At 40.8% G+C, this 22,097-nt stretch overlaps 1 protein-coding gene across 5 annotated transcripts in view; it reads left to right on the top strand.

Moving 5' to 3' along the window:
* RABGAP1 (RAB GTPase activating protein 1) overlaps positions 1-22,097 on the top strand; it is a 164,886-nt gene that overhangs the window by 130,439 nt on the left and 12,350 nt on the right. For all 5 annotated transcript variants that reach the window (XR_005529630.1, XM_039239071.1, XM_039239072.1 and 2 more), the window contains 7 exons: positions 992-1,066; positions 4,600-4,725; positions 5,327-5,470; positions 7,642-7,683; positions 7,939-8,067; positions 18,731-18,823; positions 19,259-19,369. Coding sequence is in view for 4 of the 5 variants with exons in the window: in XM_039239071.1 (XP_039095002.1) it covers positions 992-1,066; positions 4,600-4,725; positions 5,327-5,470; positions 7,642-7,683; positions 7,939-8,067; positions 18,731-18,823; positions 19,259-19,369 (720 nt within the window). In the remaining variant the exon portion in view is untranslated. The remainder of the gene's footprint in view (positions 1-991; positions 1,067-4,599; positions 4,726-5,326; positions 5,471-7,641; positions 7,684-7,938; positions 8,068-18,730; positions 18,824-19,258; positions 19,370-22,097) is intronic.

Genomic DNA, 22,097 nt, shown 5'->3' with positions numbered 1-22,097 from the left:
TGTCAATATTCTGTTAAAGATGCTCAGAAGAGATGGGTGATCATCTGCTGCCAAGAAAAATACAAAATAAGAATTCCAAAGGAACCCACAAATGGTTTCAGAGTAAGTCCCTCTTATCAGAAAAGTTATTACTGGCATTGTGGAAAGAATTGTATTTTGGTGTCTTTGCCAAAAGATTTTTTCCCAGAAAGAAAAATGAATAAAGTTAACAGTGTTTAGAAGGAGCCTGCTGTATGACTAGCTGGGTTGAAGGTGTGAGGTGCTGACTAGGTTGAATAGGATATCACCCTATGAAGCTCACAGTCTAGTAGAGAAGATGGACGTTTAAAATGCTGTGTCGGGGGCACCCAAGTGACTCAGTCAGTTAAGTGTCCAACTCCTGGTTTCGACTCAGGTTATGATCTCTCTCAGTGGTAAGATCAAGCCCCATGTTGGGCTCCGTACAGAGCATGGAGTCTGCTTGGGATTCTCTCTCTCCCTCTCCATCTGCCCATCTCTTGTTCACATGCTCATTCAAGTGCGTGCTCTTTCTCTCTCACACAAAAAATAAATAAATTAAAACAAAACAAAATAAAATGCAGTGTGGTAAGTGCATAACTATACTTGTGTAGCAAGTACCATAGAAGTACAGAGAAGAGAGGGAATCATGGGAGAGCTTGGAGCCTGAAAGAAGAGCACATTTTTCAGACAGAATAGGAGACATACTTATGAACAAAGACAAAGAGTTAAAACCACACTTTCTGGTGCTGAAGTGATTTTTGCTTAACTTCATCCACTACTGGCCTACAGGAAGTGGTGTGGTGACAGTTCTGTTTATTATAAAGAAAAAAAATGGAATTGGAGAGAAATATTTGCATCATTCATTGACCATCTAAATGCCATAGTGGAGTGTGGGAATCTTCCAGGTTCCTATGTTCAGAGTCCTATAGGGCAAGTATGGCCCATGAGTGACTACATTGATTTACACCTCCTGTATTTTTCCCTTTTCCAGGCATATTCTGTGTATGATGAAGAGATTGGCTATTGCCAGGGCCAGTCATTTCTAGCTGCTGTTCTGCTTCTCCATGTGAGTATTAGGTTTCTATTATGACTTACACATGAGCTGCCTCAGCTTATACTAGCCTTAAACTTGAGCATGGTTTATGGCTTTGTCCAGATTCTGATACATGAGTTTTGACTCCTATATCTGGAAACCTTTACTTTAATGTATCATCATGGAAGAGAAACTTGGTAAGAATAAATGATAGTGTTGAACACTAGTACTGGGTAGATTCCATTTTTATTGCTAGAATGATTGGATAGTCTTCGTTGAACTCTTAGGGACATTTTATATTCTGTAAAGCAGACTCTGTTCTTTAGTATTTATTTGGGGATCTTTGTGTTGGGATAGGAAGGAAGCAGAGAAGCCGCCTTTTTTAGTGCCATTTTATTCGTTTATTTATTTAGCAAAGACCTTTACCCTCCAGCTTACTGATATTCTTTCAGATCCACAGCAAAGCTGAAAAAAATGTTAAGATAGAATACCCATAAACTCTTGTTCTGTTTTACCAATTAATATGTTACACACTACTTTCTCTGTCTCTGTCTCTTTTCCTCTTTTTTTTTTGTACACATTTTGTTTTTTACCAAAAACATTTTTTGAAATTATTTTTGGAAAATCAGTAGCAAACATCAGCATACTTTACTCCTAAATACTTGAACATGAATCTCCTAAGGACATAACCATAATACTGCAGTCACAACCAGAAATTCCACATTGATTCAGTAATGTCTTACACACAATCCACATTTGATTTTCCCCAATTGTTTACTCAGTAAAGTCCTTTATAGGGTTTTTTTTTTTTCTAACCAAGATCAGTGACTATTCAAGCAATGCTTTTGGTTGTCATTTCTTTTTATTTTTTTAAATCTAAACTACCCCTCCCTTGCCTTTCTTGTGCTTTATGCCTTTGACAGTTTCAAAAAATTCAAGCAAGTTGTCTTGTAAAATATTCCACATTCTTGATTTGTCTGGTCATTTCCTCATGTTTAAAATTAAAATGCTTGACAAAAATAACACACAGGTGATGCTAGCAGAGAGTTTATGGGTCCTCCATCTTTAGCATAGTAGATGCTAGAGATCAGGAGTGACTAAGGTAGACATGGTCCCAATCTTTTTGGATACAGAGCTAGTGAAGCTGACTGGTTATAAGCAGAAAGTCACAGAGTACATCATTATTATCTCAATGGTATGAACGTATAGTAAAAAGTTTGATGCAAGATTATAACAAAGGAGCCCTGTTTATATTACAGGCTCTTCTGGAGGTAACCTTCAAGGTGAACACTGAAAATTGAGAAGGGGTATCTTTCATTCACTTTTGTACTTGTTTATATTGTTTAACTTTTTAAAGCTAACATTGTTAGGAAAATAAGAAAACTATTTTAAAAGCAAGAGAGTGGAGAATAGAGAACTACCAGCTAAAGGAATAGTACACTACATAGAAGGACTGAGATGGGGAAAACTCAGGGCAGTGTGATTGGAGCATGGTGGGTGTGGTTAGGAATGGGGAGTAAGCTGGACAGGTCAATAAGACCAGCTTAAGGAGGGCAATGGAGGCCAGCCGGGGAGTCTGGATTTTGTTTCTCTAAGCAAGGGGAAGCTTTTGAAGAGTTTTTTTTTTTTTTTTTTAATGTTTTATTTATTTCTAGGAGAGAGAGAGAAACAGTGTGAGCAGGGGAGGGTCAGAGAGAGAGGGAGTCACAGACTGAAACAGGCTCCAGGCTCTGAGCTGGCAGTCAGCACAGAGCCCGACGCGGGGCCCGAACCCACGAACCGCGAGATCATGACCTAAGCGAAAGTTGGACGCTTAACCGACTAAGCCACCCAGGCGCCTCAGCTTTTGAAGAGTTTTAAGCCATTTTGTATATAGGTTGTAATAAGAGTAAAACCAAAACCATTTTGTATCTTCTTAGCATGAGAACCTAGCTTATTGATATTAGTAAGTATGTAAAAATATCATAAAGCTATGACATTAATAAAGAGGTCAAGTTTTTCCCCCCAGCTCTATTGAGGTACAGTTGACAAAAATTGTGTGTGTATACACACATCCACAAGGTGTGTAATTTGATGAGTTGATATGCTATACATTGTGAAGGGAGTACCACAGTCAAGCTAATTAATGTCCATCAAAAGTACAAGTTTTAAAATTTTGTTTTGTTTTTAAGTTTATTTATTTTGAGAGAAAGTAAGAGAGGCAGAGTAAGGAGAAAGAGAATGCCAAGCAGGCTCTGCACTCGTAGCACAGAGCCTGACTCAGGACTCAAACTCATGAACTGCAAGATTTTGACCTGAGCTGAAACCAAGAGTCGGACATTTAATCGACTGAGCCACCCAGACACCCCTGTTTTGTTGTTTGAATAAGACTTAATGTCTCAGAGTCTCTCAGGCCTGCATGGTTTCTCTTTGTTCTCAGCTTCAGTCCAAGAACATTTGTCTCCATCTAAGTATCACAACCCCTTTAAAATGGGTTTCCCAAACAAATCTTGTGTCTTGGTTTGAGCTCTGTGCTGCTTGCCACTGTATTAAGCTAAATGCTTGATCAGAGGAAAAGCAGATGTGCTACATCAGAAATGCTACTGTCTCTCAGCATGTGAACAAAATTGTGAAACTGCCTTCCATGGTAAAGACCTCTGAGATCTGTTCCTTTGCCCCAAATGCCCTTACCTTTTCCAATAATAAATTGCTGTGCTTTTCTCATTTATTACTTAGTGTGATGTGTTCTATAGCTCTGCTTCATCCCCAGTGATTCCTCTGTTCAGCCCACTTCTGTCCTCCTGTTCCACAGAAGCCCGCCCACCTTCTTGACATTTTGAAGGCTTGCTACAGTGACACCAAGCCTTAAATAACATTTCCAGTGCTTTTTTTATGTTTTGAAAACTAGACATTTTGCCAGTTTCTCAGGGAAATGTTTTTCCATCAAGCTATGGAAGATGTAGGTATTATTATAAATGGAAGTCACATCTGTAAATAGAATTGAATGGTGAGGGGTTTTGTAGTATTTTATATATTACCATGAACATTACTTTAGTACTTTGAGCATTACTATAAACCTTAGACTGTTTAAGGTTCTGCTATAATTGGCCAATGAGGAAGAAAAGTACTTTCACTAGAAAGAAATAGCAGCTAAAGAGGTAAAATGATTTAATGAACGCGTCATGATTTGAGAAGATGAAACCTACACTTGTGTGTCAGCTTGTTGCTGCGAAGTTCAGATCCAGTCCTGCAAAGCCTGTTCTTGGCTCCCTTAGGCAGACTTGGGCCTTCTTGTTCTTGGATCCCCACTGATCTTTCTACCTAATTCATATTGTACTTACTATATACTGATTGTATGGGAAAGTTCTGGAGGATAAGAACAGTATCTGACACAGAATAGACATTGTTAATATTTCTTGGTTGAGTGAATGAATGTTGTAAAACACAACTACCTGAGTTACTACATATCTCTAAATGTCATAGTATTTAGATGGGGCTGGAAGGATGAATTTAACATACTGAGAAAACTTCTGTATATGTGTTGTGATTCCCACCTCCACCCCCACCCCATTCCCTGTCTGTTACAGATGCCTGAAGAGCAGGCATTCAGTGTTCTGGTCAAGATCATGTTTGACTATGGTCTCAGGGAACTTTTCAAGCAAAACTTTGAAGATTTGCATTGCAAATTTTACCAGTTGGAGCGCCTCATGCAGGTAAAAAGAGAAACCAGCTTGCATTCACCACTAAGAGTACAGGACTGGGGAGAGCTGGATCCATGAACTGGTGCCAGGGAGCAGTGGTGGTTGCCTTAGCAATCCAAGTTAAAGACTAGTTTTATGTTTTTCATTTCTCACTATGTAATGACAATGCCAAGATTAGTAAGGTGTGAACCTGATGGGTGTGAGCTGGTTTTTCAATCTCATAAACACCCGAAAGATCAGATGACTTTGTAGGGGCCTTTAAAATAAGTTAAGAAATACCCGCCAAGGCTGCGAAGCTGACTGGTTAGGAATATCATAATAAAAGTGAAACAAACTTTCCCAAACATTTCATAACTTGGAAAGAAAAACTTTCATTCCAAATATTTGTCACCATCTTGGGGATTCCTCTCAAAAGCTAGTTTGTGGACTGGAAATGAGAGCCAAGTGCCTGCTTAATACTTGATGATAAGTGTTCTTCTGAGCACTTTGGAAGTTTGTAGGAAAACACAAATATGTGACTTTTTTTTGCCTATCCCTGGCAGATTTATGAGCCTCCCGAGTGGGAGTTGACCAGCTGCATATGTGCCCAAACCTAATTAGTTTGCTATTTCAGGAATATATCCCTGACCTGTACAACCACTTCCTGGATATAAGCCTTGAAGCACACATGTATGCCTCCCAGTGGTTTCTTACGCTTTTCACTGCAAAATTCCCTCTCTACATGGTCTTCCATATCATCGACCTGCTTTTATGTGAGGTAGGTATCAGAGGCCAGAGCACTTTGGCTTTTGTTTGCAGTGTTCTTCTGTGTCAGCTCCATTAAATCAGAATTTCTTCTTAGTCATTTCATTTTAATGCTCAAAAATCGAGATTTAAGCAATGGGGTAAAGTTAGTGATTATGTTTAAAAAACGTGATCTTGGGGGCGCTTGGGTGGCTTAGTTGGTTGGGCGTCCGACTTTTGCTCAGGTCATGATCTCGCGGTTCGTGGGTTCGAGCCCCACGTCGGGCTCTGTGCTGACTGCCAGCTCAGAGCCTGGAGCCTGTTTCAGTCTGTGACTCCCTCTCTCTCTGACCCTCCCCTGCTCACGCTGTCTCTCTCTCCTAGAAATAAATAAAAATATTTAAAAAAAAATAAAAATAAAAAATGTGATCTTGGTTTAAAAAAGCAACAAAAAAACGAAAACCAATACTAGACATTTGTATTAGTATTAGGTTTGACTGCATTTATTGAAAAAACTCAAAATCACAGTGACTATAGTAGAGGTTTAGTTCTCTCCACTCATGTAAAAGAAACCAGAAGGTTGGCAGTAACCTGCCTTCCCTAGAAGGTCAGGGGACAGAGGAGGGTGTGTCCCCCTTTAAAAGAGACTTCCTGGAGGTTCCAGGAATTTTCATTTCTCTCTTATTGGCCAAAACTTGATATTTGACCACATCTAGCTGCAGATGAGTTTGTAAAAACAGGTTAGGAATTTGCTGAAAATTGGAGGGTCTGTTACTAAAACAGGAAAGATATTAGAGTAAATAATAGTCTTTGCCAAACATAGTTTGATGGGGTGTTTAAGGAAAGAATAACTAAATTCGAAGATAATATATATCTGTTTGTTTATTTTGAGAGAGCACATCTGCAAGCTGGGGAGCGACAGAAAGAGAGAATCCCAGGCCAGCTTCATGCTGTCAGCACAGAGCCCAACAAGGGGCTCAGTCTTAAGAACCGTGAGATCCTGACCTGAGCCGAATTTAAGAATCAGATGCTTAACCAACTGAGCCAGCCAGTCACCCCAATAATATATGTTTATTATAGAAACTAGAAAGCAAGCAAAAAGATTTGAAAATACTTCTAATCCCACTCTCTAGAGAGTAGTGACTCTTAATATTTTGGTGTATATTCTTTCAGCTTTTTGTGTTTATTTACATGTATTATTACTATATAGAATAACTTTTTTTCATATGGAGTATTATGTAATAATGTATATTATGGTTCTGTAGGTAATATATTTTAATATATGATTATGCTATTTGGTAGCCTCTCTTCATTTCATATACTTGAACATTATAGACACACATCTGTACCTTCCTTCTTTTTAATTATGCCATATTCAAGGCATACAAAAATCCACTAAAGAATTTGTACCTTCTACCCAGCTTGAAACACTGTAAGAAACACTGTTACCAAATAATACCATTATTCTTACCTGCTACCAAAATCTCATTCTTTGGGTATACCATAATTTATGTAACCAATTCCTAGTCTCAATCAAATCTTTAAGTTTTATAGTTTTTCAGTATTATAAACAACCATTTGTCTTAAGTAGTTACTAAGGGCCTAGTGGCATGCCAAATAACTTAAATAAACTTTAATTAGCTCATAAAACCCTTGGGTGAATATTAGTTATAGAAACTGAGGTCCAGAAACTTAAAGAATTTAGCAGGCCTTAATGCCTTCTATCTTTTCTTTGTTCCTGGCCTTCCCAGAGTGGTTAGCTGAGGGAATGGCAGGTTGGAGGGAGCCCTGAGCAGATTCTGTTCTGGGGTAGAAGGCTTACACACAGAGTGACTGACTGCTGTATTTGGAGTAAGGCGGCACAAAATAAGGGAAAAGGCCACCTGCAGTTATTTCCTGAGAGATCACAATTTTATGACTCTTATGTTTTGGTTGAGAAGCATAGAATACTTTGGAAAAGCGTTCTTGTTGAATGTAAGAATAGTGCTAAAAATGTTCTTTCAGAAGATTGGGAAACGGGGTCTATTTTAAGCTATTTTTTGGTAGCAGACCTGTTTTATTATTTTCCATGATAATTTCAAGTTATTCTGTTTCTTAATTAAGTTTTTATACTTTATCTAAAACTGTGGGCCATTCTGGGGACAGACAGCTGAATAGTCCAGACATGAACACTGAAAATATTTTTTTGTGTGTTTTCTCTTTCAGGGAATAAGTGTTATTTTTAATGTTGCCCTTGGATTATTAAAGGTACACATTTATTTGTAAATAAATACAATTGTAAATAAATACTGTCCAGCACTTGCAGTGTCTTGGTGTCAATCTCATTCTAAGCAGCCATGTAGTAGCCCTGACCCTGACTGGCTAAAGGGCAAGTAGCTCAGGCAATGGCTAGAAGTATCTCCTGGGGATTGTAAAGGTGCTGGTGTTATAAGATGCTGCTTGTACATCTTCATAGCCAAGAACTTTTTCTGTACATGGTTGTGTTTTCTTTCTTTCTTCAAGACTTCCAAGGATGACTTGCTATTGACAGATTTTGAAGGTGCCTTGAAGTTCTTCAGGGTTCAGCTTCCTAAGAGATATCGCTCAGAGGAAAATGCAAAAAAACTAATGGAATTAGCTTGCAGCATGAAGGTAAAATAGTATTTGCATTAATTTAGATTCTTTTGTTCAGTTAATGTCTTACCATTCCTGATCAAACTATGAACATTTATAATACACTAATAGTAACAACAAAATAATAATGTTTTCTTCATATTATATAATTTTTTTCCAAATATTCTCTTACATATTCTATCCTATGCATCAAATCTCATTGCCTCTCCCAGCCTTTGAACTCTAGGAATGAAATTATTATCCCTATTTTGAGAATAGAGCAAAACCCAAGGAGGTTTTAGCCCCCGAGAGTCCTGCAGGTAGTGGCAGGACTCCGGTTTTGTGATTTCCCCTGTGCTGTCCTTTAACTTTCAGTATTTGTTGTTATGGTCAGTAATTCCCTAAAATGAAACTAATAATTAATGAAGGAAACTCCCTCATTTTCATCACTTTCAGTAGCATTTCTGATTTGTATAATTTAAAAAAAAATTTAATGTGTTTTTATTTATTTTTGAGAGAAAGAGCGCAAATGGGAGAGGGGCAGAGAGAGAGGGAGGCAGAGAATCCAAAGCAGGCTCCAGGCTCTGAACTGTCAGCACAGAGCCTGATATGGAGCTTGAACTCATGAACCATGTGATCATGACCTGAGCAGCTGAAGTCAGATGCTTAACTGAATGAGCCACCCAAGCCCCTCTGATTCGTAGAATTTTTTAATCTACAAAAAGGCAGCATCTCTTTGTATTCATACAGTATGAGTAGGAGAAATTCCATTATCTACTGACTAGAGCACAGACTTGAAATCAGATCTGAATTTGAAGTTATTTTACCTGTTTAAGGTACAATTTCCTGATACATAAAATAATAGTAGACTTCCACTTCTGGTTATGTGTCACACTAAGCTGACTCAGGCTACCCTTGTTTAAACACTTGGAAGTAGCAAATAAAATATAACCCAAGAAAAGTTTAAATACCTTGATGAACTTGAAAGAAAAGAAAGCAACCCCAGGTACCTGAATCAGAGTAGCTCACAGCTAGCGTGTGTGAAGTGTTAAAACAGGGGAATATGGAACCCTAGATGATTTTAATGCCCCGGAAGGCATACAATGTGATTTTGGGTGTTCAGGAGGCAGTTGAACCTGGAGTCTGTGCATATTATTAGGACCTTGGAAAGGTTAACCTCTTTGTGAAAGGGGGAAATATAAAAACTACCTACCTATTATCCTGAGAAACCAGAGAAATCCTAATATAAAATGAATGGAGGATTTGAAAAAGAAAAAAAAGCTTCTAGATAATGAAATAACTATTAAAGTTAATATTCACCTTAAAGTGTTACATACTTTACAAGTACTATGGATAACATTTAATGATATTTTTCTATGTGTTAGGGACTGTGGTTAAGTGCATTCATATGTGAGGATTGTAACTACAGTATGTATACAGTGACTAGCATGGTCCCTGGTAATTAGGAAGGGCTCAAGAATTGATGGCTCTTCCTATGGTTATTCCCCTCTCTGGCATTTCAGGCAGTTATCAAATGAACACTTTTCAGTAATATTTTCCCAGATGATGGGTTTGTGCACAGAGCATAGAACCAAGTGAGCTCTGAGTCCCTCTTTCCACCTCAGCCTGGTTCACACAAGAGGAAGCTGCCTCTTATTTGCTGATGATTTCTTCCCTTCCAGAACCTCCTTTCTCAGTGCCCCATCTCAAGTTTCTGGAACATGGTTGCTCAGGCCAAAACCCCTGCTTATTCTTGATACCTCTTCCTCTCACCACATCTTGGTCCTCCATTCCAGCCCTGCTGGTACAATACACCCTGAATCTGAGCACTTTTCTTCCCTTCTTACTAATACCCTAGTATAACCATCACTTTCACTTCTCTTCTGGAATGTTCCAGTAGACTCCATGTCTTCCTGTTTCCATAATTTTTTTTATTGGTTTCTTTTTTGGAGAGGTGGGTTTTTTATCCCATCTCTCCCTTGCTTAAAACTCTAATGGTTTCTGGAATACTACATGGCAATGAGAAACAATGAAATCTGGCCATGTGTAGCAACATGGATGGACCTTGAGGGTGTTATGCTGAGCGAAATAAGTCAGGCAGAGAAGGACAAATATCATATGTGTGCACGTATAGGAGGATTAGGAGGAACTTAACAGAGGACCAAGGGGGAGAAGAAGGGCGGAAATAGTGGGGGAAAGGGAGAGAGGCAAACCATGAGAGACTCTTGAATACTGACAAAAACTTTGGACTGATGGATGTGGGAGGGGGAGAGGGGAAGGGCACGGAGGGAGGCACCTGTGGGGATTAGCACTGGGTGTTATATGGAAACCAACCTGACAATAAACTATTTTAAAAAAAACAAAACAAAACAAAACAAAAAAAACCCTCTAATGGTTTCTTAGAATAAAACTCAAGAGATTCTGCCTCGGCCCACAGGGCACTTGCACTGTCTGACTTCTGGCCATCTCTGATTTCACTGCCTTCATTCCCCCCTTATGTTTTACACTTTACACAACCTGGCCTCCTGGCTGTTCTCAAACAGGCTAAGCATGTTCATTCCTCAGTCCTCTGCACTGACTGGTCTCTCCACCCATCATGTTTCTCTCAATGTCCACATGGCATCACCATCAACTCATTGAGTATTAAGCTCAAATATCATGCCATCAGAGAGGCCTTCTCTAATTATAGTGTCTAAAGTAGCAGCTCCCTCAACACTTTACACTCTGATCTCTTTACCCTGTCTTATGTTCCTCATATCACTCATTGTTACTTAATGTTATTTTAGATGTTTATTTGATATTCCCCGCCCCCCGCCCCGCCGCCCCCCGAACTAAACCTGCAGCAGAAGGGACTTTATCTTATTTACTACCAAATCCCCAGCATAAGAACAGGATTTGGCATATAAAAATTAGTTGAATGAGTGAACAAATGAATGTACTGCTGAATTTATACCAAATGGTGTTTTATAAAGAAGAGTTCGAAAGTTAATATGACTTTGGGCAAGGCTTAAAATAATGTCCAGCTGAAGGTTTTACCTTTTGGGTTTTCAGTAGCTTGAAACACTTTAATAATATATGCCTCCTTTATTTCCATAGCCCAGATTGGAGGTGTCTAATGTCTTTTTTCCTTTTTTTAAATCTTCTTTCTTTTCTTTCTTTCCCTATACTTTCAAGGAGTTAAGGTAGCACACAGATTTTGTGCTCAGATACATAATTTCTTCTGGTCCTGGAAAACTCTGTATGGTGGGGGTATACTTTCAATGATGCCTCCTACTTGCACATGGTCTCGGGTGAGAAAGATAGTAATCTTTCTTTTTTTTTTTTTTTTAATTTTTTTATTTATTTCTAGGAGAGAGAGAGAGAGAGACAGCGTGAGCAGGGGAGGGTCAGAGAGAGAGGGAGATACAGACTCTGAAATAGGCTTCAGGCTCTGAGCTGGCAGTCAGCACAGAGCCCGACGTGGGGCTCGAACCCACGAACCACGAGATCGTGACCTAAGCAAAAGTCGGACGCTTAACCGACTAAGCCACCCAGGCGCCCTAATAGTAATCTTTCTTGAAATTGACTCAATGTGGAAAGCCTACATATTGACCAGGACACGGGAATGAAATTTTTCTGCTAAAAGGTGGGATGTAATGTAGTTAGCAGTGATCAGTTGTACTCTGGTAGGTTAATACTTAATGCCAAAATTATTAAGGGAAATATAGGCAATAGTTGAACCAATTATTGGCAAAGGACCTCAGTCACCGTGATAATTTGCCAGCTCAAAAATAAGGAAAACCACTGTAAGCTCAGTCATGAGCGCTGCGTCATGTGTCCTGCACAAGGTGGAAGTGCCTCCGTCAGCAAGAAAGTGCATCTAATCACCTGTGGTTTTGGAGCCCCCTCTCCAGACGTGGAAAAGGGATCTCTGCTTTGTGAATGGCTTGGAAACTAGCTTTTTAACCTTTTCGTCTAGAATTTTTAAAGGAAGCATTGACTTTGTAACTTATTGAAATCCCATTCCATTATTTTTTAATTTCTTGAAAACTTGACTTCCGATTAAGGTGGGAATTAGGAATGCTTTGCCTCACATGCCAGTTGCGGAAACAGTTACCTACTTTTGTTGTTGTTGTTGTGTTTTAACAGTTTTGATGTTGTAATTTCTGGTATTTGTATAGTCTTTATAGATCCCTCATCTTCCTCACAGTTCCCTGTGAGGTATGTAGGCCAAGTTTCCACCTGGAAACTGAGGCTTATAGAAGTCTTGCCCAACTGGTACTAGCTGGGCAGTGACAAGAGCCCTAGTGGAACTCAGGCCTTCTGACTCCACATTCCCACAGCTCCCACTCCATTGCATTGCCCCTTCTCATTGCAGAATTGCAGCAGGAATTAAGTTTGGTGTGGCAATATCTGAAATGGCCACCAGATGGGTGTGTTGCTCAAAAAGGTCTCTATTCCTCTCTGCCTGTGTGTCTTCCTTTTCTTTATACGTCTTTCTCTGTGTCTATCTTTACTTGCCTCTTTCTCCTTTCCTCTCGTTTCAGTCCTTTTACTTCTCCCCTCCTCTCTCTTTCCCCTTAGTTTATTATGGAACTGAAATATTTTTTTTTTAAAGTTTTAGATCTCTGCTCTTAATCTAAAATTTAACAGCATACATCAGAATTCATTATTCATCCATTGAGTTCCTCCCCCTTTATGGCTCATTGTGTTCAGATAGATTGTTTCCACTTCTTCTTCTTCCTCTTTTTTTTTCTTTTTTTTTTAATGTTTGCTTATTTGAGAGAAAGCTTGAGCAGAGCGGGGAGACAAAGGGAGAGGGAGAGAGAATCCCAAGCAAGCTCCATGCTGTCAACTCAGAGCCCAACCTGGGGCTCAGTCTCATGAACCGTGAGATCATGACCTGAGCCGAAATCAAGAGGTAGACACTTAACTGACTAAGCCACTGAGACTCCCCTGGTTCCCCTTCTGATAGAAGATCTAAAAGGACTTTTACTTATTTATTAAAAAAAAAAAAAAAAAAAAAAAGATTTTAGTTTTAAGTAATCTCTGCATCTAGTATGGAACTCGAACCTACAACCCCCAGATCAAGAGTCTCACACTCTACCAACTGAGCCAGCCAGCGCCCCCAGGATTTCCTCTGTAAATAGATTGTTCCAAGAATGGTGCTAGGAGTGCCACACACTTTCATACTTAAAACTGTACCATGCATCATGTTTGGAAGGAGAAAATAGGAAAAATTAATTCATAGGCCTTAGAGTTTTTTGATTTAAGAAATAGGCGAGAGCAACTGTGTGGCTTTTTTTTTTTTTTTTTTTATGTCTACACAGAGATGTTTGAGAATAAGTCAGATGTGTAAGGCCAGTTTGATAGAAGTAGGAGCCATAAAAGAGGTAGCTGATGGGTTTCTTAGATTAAACCTAAATGAAGATTTGACCATTTCACTGTAGAATTCCTGCCTGAGGTGAAATGGAACTCTGACTCATTGATTGCTTCATGGGGATTTGTATTTGAGACTTAAAGTGATTGTACAAGAATTCAAACTACCTGTAGAAAAAGACACTACAGAAACCAGATAGTAGTACCTTGAAATTAATGTAATCCTAACCATTGCTCTTTGGAGAAACAGAAAACTCTTTGGCATTTGGGAGTATTTGTCCTTGGGGATATTTTTATTTAAGAGCTAAAAGCACTATTAGTTTGAACTTCATTATCTGCTCAGATCATTTGTGTAGTTAGTGTGTGTTAGGACTTTAGGCTCTATGATTGCAGTGGCTTCGTCAGTCTTGTTTCTTAATCTATTCACAGAATTTTGTGTCTATGTGTCTACACATAGTGACTTCATCCTTACAGTGATCCTGTGAGATCATTTTATAGGCGTGTATACTGAAGCTTAGAAAATTGAAGGAAACTCCCAAAGGGTATAAAGTTAGTAAGTGATGAAGGTGGGGTTAGATCCCAGGAACTTCAGACTCTAAAGTCAATGCTTACCATTCATTGTGCCGTACTATAAATGAGGGAGTGAATGAATGGGACAAGAGCCACTTGTATTGGTCCATTTTTGGTGATGTTTGTCATGTAATGGTAGGTAAGCTCAGTCTCTGTCTGTCTTTAGCAAAGTTGTAGCTCAGTAGCCAAGTTCAGTTTTTCTTATGACTAAACCAGGCTATAGATTTACTCTGGTGCATGTTTCCTACCTTTTAAATTGGATTTCATGAGGAAACTTCTGAGTGAGTGCTCTTTTTCTCTGCAGTGATCTCTGAATTTTGCTGGTTATCACAAGGGTAGCATTGCCCACTACCTTTTTATTTTAATAGGCTGGTCTCCCTTGGTTCTTATCTGTGTTTGGGTTCTCTGTTACTAATTTGCTTCTTGCATTTTAGAAAAATACTCTGATGGTAGAACCAGAATGCCTAATTCTGTTTAGTAATCTTTGAGGGAGTTTGAGCCTGAACTCTTTGAACAAATTAAGTAAAACGGCTCAGAAATTAAATAGAATGTTGATTTGTTTCAAATGGTTACAAGTGTGGCTTAGAATCCCACAGACCTTGGCTCTCATCCTTGTTTTGCCTGATATGTGACCCAAGGTAGCTTAACACGTCAGGGTTGTAGAGAGGGAAATCTGATGATGCCTTTAAGGTAGCTGCTGCTCTCTTGATAACTATCATCGTCATCATCACCGTCGGTGCTCATTTGGCCTACCCTGTTCTGACTGCTCAGGTATCTACTTTCCTTAAGCCAGTTCACATCAACAAACATTTATAGATTTTCTTATGTGCCCAAAACTGCTCAGTGTTGAACATGCTATAGAGATGGATGAGAAACAAGAGTCACTCCAGATTTGTGTTCCTGTGCTGTTGTTGCCACCTAACAGCCAGACCTAACAGGTCCTTGGCTCAAATAAGAAACAGATAAGGTCTTAGACTTTAAGAATGGGGACTATGTCTGTTCATTGAGTATTTTCATGCTTGCTGTGCACCTTGGCCTTAGGAGTTTTATAGTCAATGAGAGTCCCTGCCCTTGTGGAGCATGCATATTGTGTTCTGTATGCATGTTTGTATCACCAGTGCCTCACAAGGAACACTGCATATGGCAGGGCTCAACTGTTGGATAAATAAATGTCCAGCTGCATCCGTATTAGTTTAAAAGGAAAGCCATTGGCTTTGATTTGTTCAGCATTTGATTATTGAGCCCCAGTTATGTTCCAGGCATTGAGCTAGGTACCAGAGATACAGGGTAAGCAAAACAAGGTATGGCTGGTTTCCCAGTGGGAAGACAGACAATCAAGTAAGCACATAAATAAATAATTGTGAACTTGGGCAGATACCATGGAGGAACTGACTTGATGTTGTGAGAATATAGAACAAAGACCTGGCCTGATAGAGGAAGAAGGTGCCAAGGAAGGGGTCACTCAAGAAGTGATGTTAGAGCTCTGGTCTGAAAGGTGGATGGGAGTAAACCAGATGTGGGGCTGTCCAGGCAGGGGGACCAGGCCTGCATAGTGTGTTCACTTCAGTTGCCATTTTCATTCAGAAGAAAGGTTGATGCAAAAAAGAGGAGGTCCTTTCTCATTAATTTAGCAAGCATTTCTGGGCGCTCTCTTTGTGCCTGGACAAGGGACAATGATGAGTGAGACAGTTCTGACCTGGAGAAGGCACTGACTACAGGACAGACAGGCTGAGAGGTGCTGGTCTCCTGGATGCAGCCTCATAAGGAGGCTGGAATCGCCGATTCTGCGCTTACCGGTACCTGGTGGCTCCCCAGTCGGGTATCAGGCATCTGCCTTTTCATGGGTTTCATTCTTCAGAGTCAGCCTGAACTAGTCGGCTCTGGTATATAGCCGCCCATGCCCCAAAAGTTAGGATCAGCTGTGAATCCATTATAAGCAGTGTTGGTTTTATTTATCTTTTTGTTTGTGGTGGGGGTGAGGGGAAGGTGGTCAAGTGGGGGTGGAGACAGGGAACAAGTGAGGAGGAGAAATCGGGGAGCAAGCCGGAGCTGGTAAAATCAGAACTCTGGACCAGCAAGGAAGATGGTAGAGCTCTGTTTGTGTCCAGTCCTGAGGGGTGACCCCTGAGGACTGTTTCAGAAGCACCGGTGGGACCGTCATCTAGAGAAATAAGCAAGAGCTCTGCATTAGAGAAACCCAGAATTAGGAGAATTCTTTTTGTCTTACAAGAATTTTTTTTTTAATTTTTTTAATGTTTTATTTATTTCTAGGAGAGAGAGAGAGAGACAGCCTGAGCAGGGGAGGGTCAGACAGACAGGGAGTCACAGACTGAAACAGGCTCCAGGCTCTGAGCTGGCAGTCAGCACAGAGCCCGACTCGGGGCTCGAACCCATGAACCGCGAGATCATGACCTAAGCGAAAGTCGGACGCTTAACCGACTAAGCCACCCAGGCGCCCCTATGAGAATTCTTTTTAAGCAGGCTTTATTTTGTTTACCTAATGATAAAAATAAATCATGTTCAAGGCAGAAAGCTTGCAAAATGTGGGAATTACATAAAGAAATGCCTGGATCCTATCGTCAAAATGTCAGAACCAAATTAGATAGCATGTGTTAAAGGTTCTAACATCTATCAGGAACCCAGTGTATGGTAACTGCTGTTATAGGGCTGAGGCAGAATCAACCCTTCCGCTCTGAGAATGAGACATTTATCATAAGGAGTAAGGAAATGTAGAAGAAATAATTTTGTAATTAGCCTTTTATATGTTAATGGGGGAAACAACTCTTCCTTACCCCAGAATGAGAATGAGAAGTTGAAGAATCCTGAAGATTTGTGAGAAAGTTTTGTAGGATTTGATGTCAACTCCCCGCCCCCCCCTTTTTTTTTTTAAATAAAGCACTAGGTGGAGCTTCATATCCACTGTCCTCCCCTTGTCATTTACCCAGACTGACAGCAAAGAACATGGGGAGGAAGTGTTTGCTGCCCACAAGCCTTATGTCTTTTCTCTTCCTCTACTATTGATCTGTTAAGATTGTTTATAAATTTACTGATCACACAGATGTTTTATTGAGGTGCTTTCTTTGTGAATCACTTATGTACCCAAAAGATTTACCCCAGCATTGGCCTTAAACCGCAGAAGATCTGGCTTTAAAGATGTCACTCTCCAGCTTGTGGTCTCACCCCAAGTGTTTAATGGGCATCTTTCTATAGACTGCAGCCAGGGCATAGTGTTATGTTCCTGGCTGCCTTCCCATAGGCAAGAGCCAGACTCCAGGAATAAGTTCTGATTGAGGCAGCCCTGTAAACACCCGACAGGGGCAGTATCCATAGAGTCCATGGGAGGAATCACCAAGGCAGCTCAAGTAAGATGGAAAGGGAATCATGGAACAGGATTTGGAGATGCTGCACACTGGGGCTGTCCCACCCCCATTCTAGGTCTCCGTTTCTTTGTCTAGAAAAGAAGGAAGTTAGACGAACCTAGCTAGGTTCGTCTGAGATCCCCAATTCCTGGAACTGGGGGCCAAAAATCTGATTTGTGAGCCCGCAGTGCTGTGCTGATTATTGAAGCTTTGGGAAGGAATGAGCGTTCGCTTTGTAATCAGTGCTTAAATTGTGCATATTTATTTTAGCACTTCTCTATTTCTTGTATTTCATAGTCTTTAAAAGTGTAAATTTAAAAAATCCCAAAGGGAATGGGTTAGTGTTTTAGAGGAAGGAGTCAAACTGAAGTGTAAGAGTTGCAACTTGAAAGGATGCCCTTGGTTATGTTTATAGATTGAAGAAAAAAAGGGGCCAGCCTGTAAGAGGGGAGGGTATCTGTTTAGATAGAAGGAGAGCCAAGAGACTAAAGAGAGAATAGATTGCCTGGAGGGAAGAAGAGTCCATTGGTCATGTTAAAGATTGAAAGGCAGGAACTTTGAAGAGTAATTGGGGAGAATTAGGGCCCACTGGATGGAGTGATAAATCACGAGTGACCTTCAAGAGAGTGCTTTCTATAGAGTAGTCAGAGCAAAAGCTTGATTTAGAGAGATTAAAGAGAGGCCGTGAAGCAATGGAAGTGAAATGTATACACCTGTGGTTTGCTGTGGCTGGTAAGAAGTGTGAGAGAAAGAGGACAGTAGTTTTATGGGATAAAAGAGCAGCCTAAGTAGAGTGGTCAGCAGAATGGTGTTTTTAAGGGCAGAGAGAATTGTATCTGTTTGTAAGCAGCTCAGAAGGAGCTAGTAGAGAGGAAAAGTGACAGGTGGGAGGATAGTAAGGTGAGCTCAGCTTGGACTTTGCATGGAGTTTAGCTGCCTGGGCTCAAATCCCCTATCTGCCAGGCTGAGGACCTTGATCATATAAGGTCATATCTCCTTATATGTCTGTTAACTTGCCTATAAAATGAAGATGATAATACCATACCTTGTAGAGGTGTCCTGAGGTCACAGATTGAAAGCACCTTGCGGTAGTGCTGGTATGTGCGAAATAAAATGGTGGAGGAAGAAAGTGATGATTAGGAACAGGACCCAGAACTCAATCATAGGGTATTCATTCTACGCTGTTAGTAAAAATCTTAGGAAGCAGATATCCCCAAGAGAACCCTAGACACTAGTAAGAAATCTGTGTCCTAGGCTTACACCCCAATGCGATGATTCCCCTCCACAAATAGGAAACACCACTCCCGGAGTGACCAGAGAGGCTCAGGTCAGCAGAGGTCTTGGTCTTCAGTGCAGGCCCTGAGACACCCACCACTTTCTGATCTTTTTAATTTATACTCTGGCTCATCCCACAGATCAGTCAGAAGAAGTTGAAAAAATATGAAAAAGAATATCACACCATGCGGGAACAGCAGGCCCAACAAGAAGACCCTATCGAGCGATTTGAGGTTGGTTTGCTTATGGCCCGGGCAATGTGAAGACCTTTCAGCCTTCCCTTGTGTATGGTTGTGCCTATAACTAGCTTTATTGAGTTCTTTTTAAAATTCAGTTCCACTGTTTCTAGGTTCAAGTTTCAGTTTGAATTTGCAAATGAGAAAGTATGATCTGTTGTGCTTTAAACCAGTTGCCTGGGTTGCCACAATTAAGTGGGCTTTTGTCACAGTTAATCAGAAGTAGCTGCTTGCCAGGGTCACTGGAACCAGTTAGGTATTTCTCACTGGAGACAGAAAAGAAGAAATTGTTGGTTGCCAACACATTAGGACCAGCCACTCCTCCCATGATTTTCATAGGACTCAGAAATTAGTTTTGAGGGTTAGCCCTGAGAAATTGTCATTTCCATCAGATTTATACAGTTGCATAACTGGTTTCTTTCTACATTTCAGCGAGAGAACCGGCGTCTACAAGAAGCTAACATGAGGTTGGAACAGGAAAATGATGACTTAGCCCACGAGCTGGTGACCAGCAAGATTGCACTGCGCAAGGACCTGGATAACGTGAGTCTTACTTGGCAGAAGGGATGGGTTCTGTTGAAACTCTTGGCTTCTCCCCTCATCGAGTGCAGTCCTTGAATGCTAGTATTTGTTGTCCTAGCACATCACCTTCGAAGTTATCTCTCTTGCAGTACCACTATTGCTTCCCACCTTCTTTCAGGGGTTTTTAAGCCCGCCTTCCCCCCGTTCTTGTCAAATGGGCAGCACTCAAACTCCTTTCCCATCATTGTTTGATGAGAGGTCTTGTGACTGTTTCATATGCCCTCACAGTTGGCAGTAGCATGTAATTATTATAATTTACTTACTTTCCCTAAGAAGAGATTCCATTATCCTGCATGTTAGGTGCCTGTTGAATAAGCATTGCTGATGGTTGTAAGGCTCTGTGCCTCAGCAGCTTGCGATTTCACCAGTAATTTCAGTTGGCAGATGTTCTTTCTTTGCTTCTCCTAATCTTAAAGTTCACAGTGATGGCTTTCCTGGCAGGTTATTTGTCCATTTTCTATACTACAAGCTTCCCTTTGAACAAGTGTAGTCTTTCATCCATTGTTTAGGTCAGAAGTTGGCAAACTGTTTCTGTGAAGGGATGGGTAGTAAATATTTTAAGGTTTGTGGGCCATATGGTCTGTTGCAACATCGAACTCTGCAACTGGCACAGAAGTAGCCGTAGACAGTAAGTAAAGGGTTGAGCATGGCCGTGTTCCAATAAAACTTTATTTACAAGAATAGGTGGCAGGCTGGATTTGGCACATGGACTGTAGTTTGCCAACATCTGACTCAGATTTCCTTGTCAGACTCCTAGGATTACTGTTTTGCTCATTGGTTTCCTGAGGTTCTGGAGATAGGCTCAGGCTGCTGAGGGCTTACAGGGGGGCTTACATGATATGTTGAACCCCATAAGATCTATGAACTTCACGGGGTCCTTGACATCCACCAAATATGTATGAAAATGCTGTGTTCTGTTTTTCTTTGAAAGTCCATGCTTTCATTAGTTTCTCAAAGTGGTTTACAAGTGAAATGAGAGAGCAAGATGGCAGTATCTACCAGTTTTATTCTCTTTAGAAATAGAATAATGGAGTAAAAATTTTTGGACAGACCTGTATTCTAATAGCAGTTACTCTCCTTCCAAGTTGAGTAAAATGTGCAGAGGTGGAACAATAGTGTGTCCCAGGGGACAGTGAGAATGCCATGACTCAGTGTATGTAAAAGCACCACCAAATACAGTCAGCTGCAGGCAGTGTTAGTGCCTCTACTGCACTAAGCTGCGTGTAACCGGGAAGGCTCCTTTTTCCAGTTTTTGCAGGGAGGCAGTTTCAAGGTCATTAGCCCTCAGTAACCGGAACCTAGAGCTCTTACTGCCGTTTGGTTTACCACAGTCTGGCCATCAGGTTCCAGTCCCCTCCCTATGGTGCAGATTCCTGGCATGCCCTCTATTCTTCGCAGGAACACAATAGAATCGCCCCCTCCCTGTTCAGGCTTTTCTGCCAAGTGCATGGAGAGAGCTGGGTTACACTGAGCAGGAACTCCTGAAGCAGGGCCACAGCACACACCTGTAGTGGCTCCGCAGCAGCTGGAGAGTATGCTGAAGGGAGGTGAAAAAGACTAAAGAAGATGGGTCCTGGGTAGGAGCTTTGTGTTCTGCAAAGGAATGATATGAGGAGGCAACTTAAGCTAAGATCCAGGTGGATGTGTACTCAGAGCTGCTGCATTCTCACCAGACAGGCCCGCCAATCACACCAGTGTGCCCCTGTTTAAGGTGGATCACAGACTTCTTATGTTCTTGAAGCCTGCCCCTAAAAGGTATAAACCTTTTTTCAAGTTGTCTTATCCTGACACAGTAAATAACTAGGTCCTTTAACATTCCTGATACCAAAGTGAGAAATAGTAAAAAATAATATGAATTCCCATTTCCTGATATCTATGACAGGCACCATGATAAGCACTTTGCTAATTTCTAGTAGCTCATTATCTTGCCTTGGCCTTGTGAGGAGAGTTCGTGAGCCCCATTTATGGATGAGGACTTTTTTTTAATAATCATAAAACTTGAGACTCAGAGAGGTGAAGCCACCCCAGAGGAAGCAGAGCCAGAAACCTAACTCAGGCTCTGGAATCCATCTAATTGGAATGCCCCAATCTTTTCTACAATGCCACAGTCTCCAGAATAAAGATGAAAAAGAGATGCACCTGGGTGGCTCAGTCGATTAAGTACCTGACTCTTGATCTCTGCTCTGGTCTTCGTCTCACCATTTGTGGGGTCGGGCTCTGTGCTGACATTACAGAGCCTTCTTGGGATTCCCTCCCTCCCTTCCCTCACTCTCTCTCCCTCAGAATAAATAAGCTTAAAAAAAAAATAAATAAGGAGCAAGAAGCTACAGTTTGATGTCATTAACTACATTAAAACCCTAGATAATGATATCTAACAGCAAATCTTTTTTTGAGTCTTAATGACTCAAAAAACTTAGGGCATTGCCCTAAGTGTTTTTTACTTACTATCTTATCAGATCCTCAAAACAACCCATGTTATATCAGGGATAAAGTGCGCTACCCATTTTACTGATGAGGATCTGAGGCAGAAGAGGTAAACTGTCTGACACGGATCACATTGTCAGCCAGTGGCAGAGCCCTGAGATTGGAACCCAGATGGCCTGACGTCAGAGCTCACACGCCTAAGTAGGCTCAGAGGAGCAGGGGCCCTGCTGCCCTTCGGGCTCAGAAACATCAGACTGGGGTCCCA

The sequence above is a fragment of the Hyaena hyaena genome, unplaced genomic scaffold, assembly GCF_003009895.1.
Source record: "Hyaena hyaena isolate Hyena2069 unplaced genomic scaffold, ASM300989v1 scaffold_151, whole genome shotgun sequence".
Classification (NCBI taxonomy): Eukaryota; Metazoa; Chordata; class Mammalia; order Carnivora; family Hyaenidae; genus Hyaena; species Hyaena hyaena.
This window is presented reverse-complemented; position numbering and strand designations above follow the sequence as displayed.